A 2,373-nucleotide genomic window follows, 5' to 3' on the forward strand; every position below is an offset into this window, starting at 1 on the left:
AAGGTAATGTACTTATTAACTACACAAGGTGCCAGTTACTGTAGCATTCGTCAACTTTGCATAATCGATGGTCGAATTATGCCTTTAAATAGCATTTAGGTATAAATATAATTGCACTTTTGTGATTAGCCCTCAGTCTGTAACGTGCAAAATTGTCAAATACGTAACTTTTTCGGGGTGGCAGCACGGTCGCGGGTGTCATGGCGCCGTTCAAATTTCGTAGCGTTGATGTGTAATTAATTATAACAATTAAATTAGGTATCTGGTAACAAATACGTGTGGGTATAGACGATTTGTTATACACAATCCCCCCCCCACCCGACGTCCCGAATATCGTGACCGTACGTCGAGCGGTTAAGATTTGTGCCCAACTGTTGAAGCACGGACGGACCCACGCTCATGAATGCGATTCTACAAGCTGCATCTGACTTCGTCAGATGAGCTAATGATAAGAGAGACACGTGACAGACGTCACCAATTGTGTATTTAAAAGGGGAGACGAGGCTTGCAAAGCCAGAGGCATATTCATAATAACTTGGTGCAATTTCATAACAAAGTTGTAGGCCTATATCCAGAAGCTTTGACTACACAGAATCATAGAATCGTTCAAACTGTTTTGTCAGAATATTTCTTATTGTTTGTTTCTCTGTTACGAATCTATCCTTAAAATTAAGTTATAAAAAGGTAAACCGAGCCACCCGCTACCCTTGCGTGTATACCATGCTGGTGGGAAGGTGATTACTGTCTTCCATCCATCCCGGAATCTCTACCCGTATATTGAGTCCGTGTGGCTGGATAGTGTTTAGATTGTGAATCCAGTATGCTTAGAACTCTTTCCTTTCTGATGGGGATCATATGGGTAAAGGGGGGGGGGGAGGTGAAACTATTTTAGAATTAAGTAAGTATATGTGGCTGAATTTGCTCTTAAAAGTTGTTCCTAAGCGTTTTTTCCCCGAGCAACGCCAGGTACCAGGCTAGTATCTAATAAAGAGCACACCTACTATTTAATATTTGTTTAACTATATCCCATACAACTATATAAATGATTATAGCAGAAGAGATAGTAAACCTTAATCATTTTGTTCATTGAAGCTCTTGGTATAGTAAGCTCCTCTTCAGGCTGTGTTCCCGGTGGTGCTCCTGGCGGACCGACACTGCCAGGTCCAGCCACAGACCCCGCTTGATCTGTCATGCTTTATGTCAACAAATGATTCTACATAACTGTAAAATGAATGGATTACGAAAATTTATGTAATATTAAAGGTAGAACACACAGTTTAACTCTCACATTTAAAAATCACACTCACATTGATGCCTGATGCACCATTTTATGGAATGTGATTAACCACTCAACTAGGCCTATGTAACTCGCTCAGTGGTTGTCACCTGATAAGTGGTAAACATCCACATGAGTAATGCTATCACTACACTGTACACCATTCACATACATACAAGTGTCATAGAGTAACCTCATATTCTTCCACTAAACATTCTTCATAGTTCAAGGGACTCTAATGAAGAAGGAGAGAACTCAACATTGATGAAATGGAGCAAAAGATTGCAGCAATAAGCATTTCAATTTTACAACTGACTAGAAAGGAAAGAAAGTGAAAGTCTCCTGAAAGTAAAAGGGGAATCGAGTATGAATGGCTAAAATTGGCAGAGGAAGTTGGGTGAAGACAGGGGCAGAGGGAGGAACCATATAGTAGAGGACGGAGGAGGTCAAGGAGAAGGGGGAAAAGTGGAGGAGGGAGAAGTAGAGGACAGAGGCAGTAGATGAGGAGGGGAGAAGACAGAGGAAAGAGGAGATAGAGAAGATCAAGGATATAAGAGCTGTCCCCAATTCATTTTCACAATGTGTGACATGTGCAAATGTGGACACCTCTTATATCCTTGGTACAGCATGAGGTAGGGCAGGGGACAGGGAGGAAGGAGGGAAACGAAAAAGCTATTGTATATTGTCACATTTGTGTATTGTATTTGTAATTGTATTGTAGACATGAAGTATTGTGGGACATGTCTTCTACTTCGGATACCACTAGGGCCAGCGCGTCTCCCAAGTCCGAAATAGTAGGTTTCAGGGGAGAGATAGTGATCCGCTAGATGGCGCATTATTAATTAACAATTAATAAAATCAGTTAACCCTAACCCAAATCCTAACTCTAACCCTAATCCCAACCCTAACCCTATCACTAATTCAAAATAATAATAATAAGGCCCTCTAGGCAGAGAATTCGGTACCTTGGGAGACGCGCTGTCCCTAGACGATCTGCAGCCCGGATATCCGCGCGAAGCGCGAACAGCGCCGCCTCGCGGCGCCTTTTGATCGAATTCGCTGCTCTGTATTTAGAACAATTTCACGGTTCTGTCAGA

General features: G+C 42.0%; 1 protein-coding gene across 3 annotated transcripts in view; it reads right to left on the reverse strand.

The window, feature by feature from the left end:
• LOC106812266 (protein Dr1-like) overlaps nucleotides 1–2,373 on the reverse strand; it is an 11,756-nt gene that overhangs the window by 5,358 nt on the left and 4,025 nt on the right. For 2 of the 3 annotated variants that reach the window (XM_014816290.1, XM_014816135.1), the window contains exon 2: nucleotides 1,070–1,221. In XM_014816290.1, coding sequence (XP_014671776.1) covers nucleotides 1,070–1,192 — 123 coding nt within the window. In that variant the 5' untranslated portion in view covers nucleotides 1,193–1,221. Of the gene's footprint in view, nucleotides 1–1,069; nucleotides 1,222–2,241; nucleotides 2,279–2,373 lie in introns of those variants that run through there. The other variant, XM_014816212.1, reaches the window with a different exon arrangement.

The sequence above is a fragment of the Priapulus caudatus genome, unplaced genomic scaffold, assembly GCF_000485595.1.
Source record: "Priapulus caudatus unplaced genomic scaffold, Priapulus_caudatus-5.0.1 Scaffold1, whole genome shotgun sequence".
Lineage (NCBI taxonomy): Eukaryota > Metazoa > Priapulida > Priapulimorpha > Priapulimorphida > Priapulidae > Priapulus > Priapulus caudatus.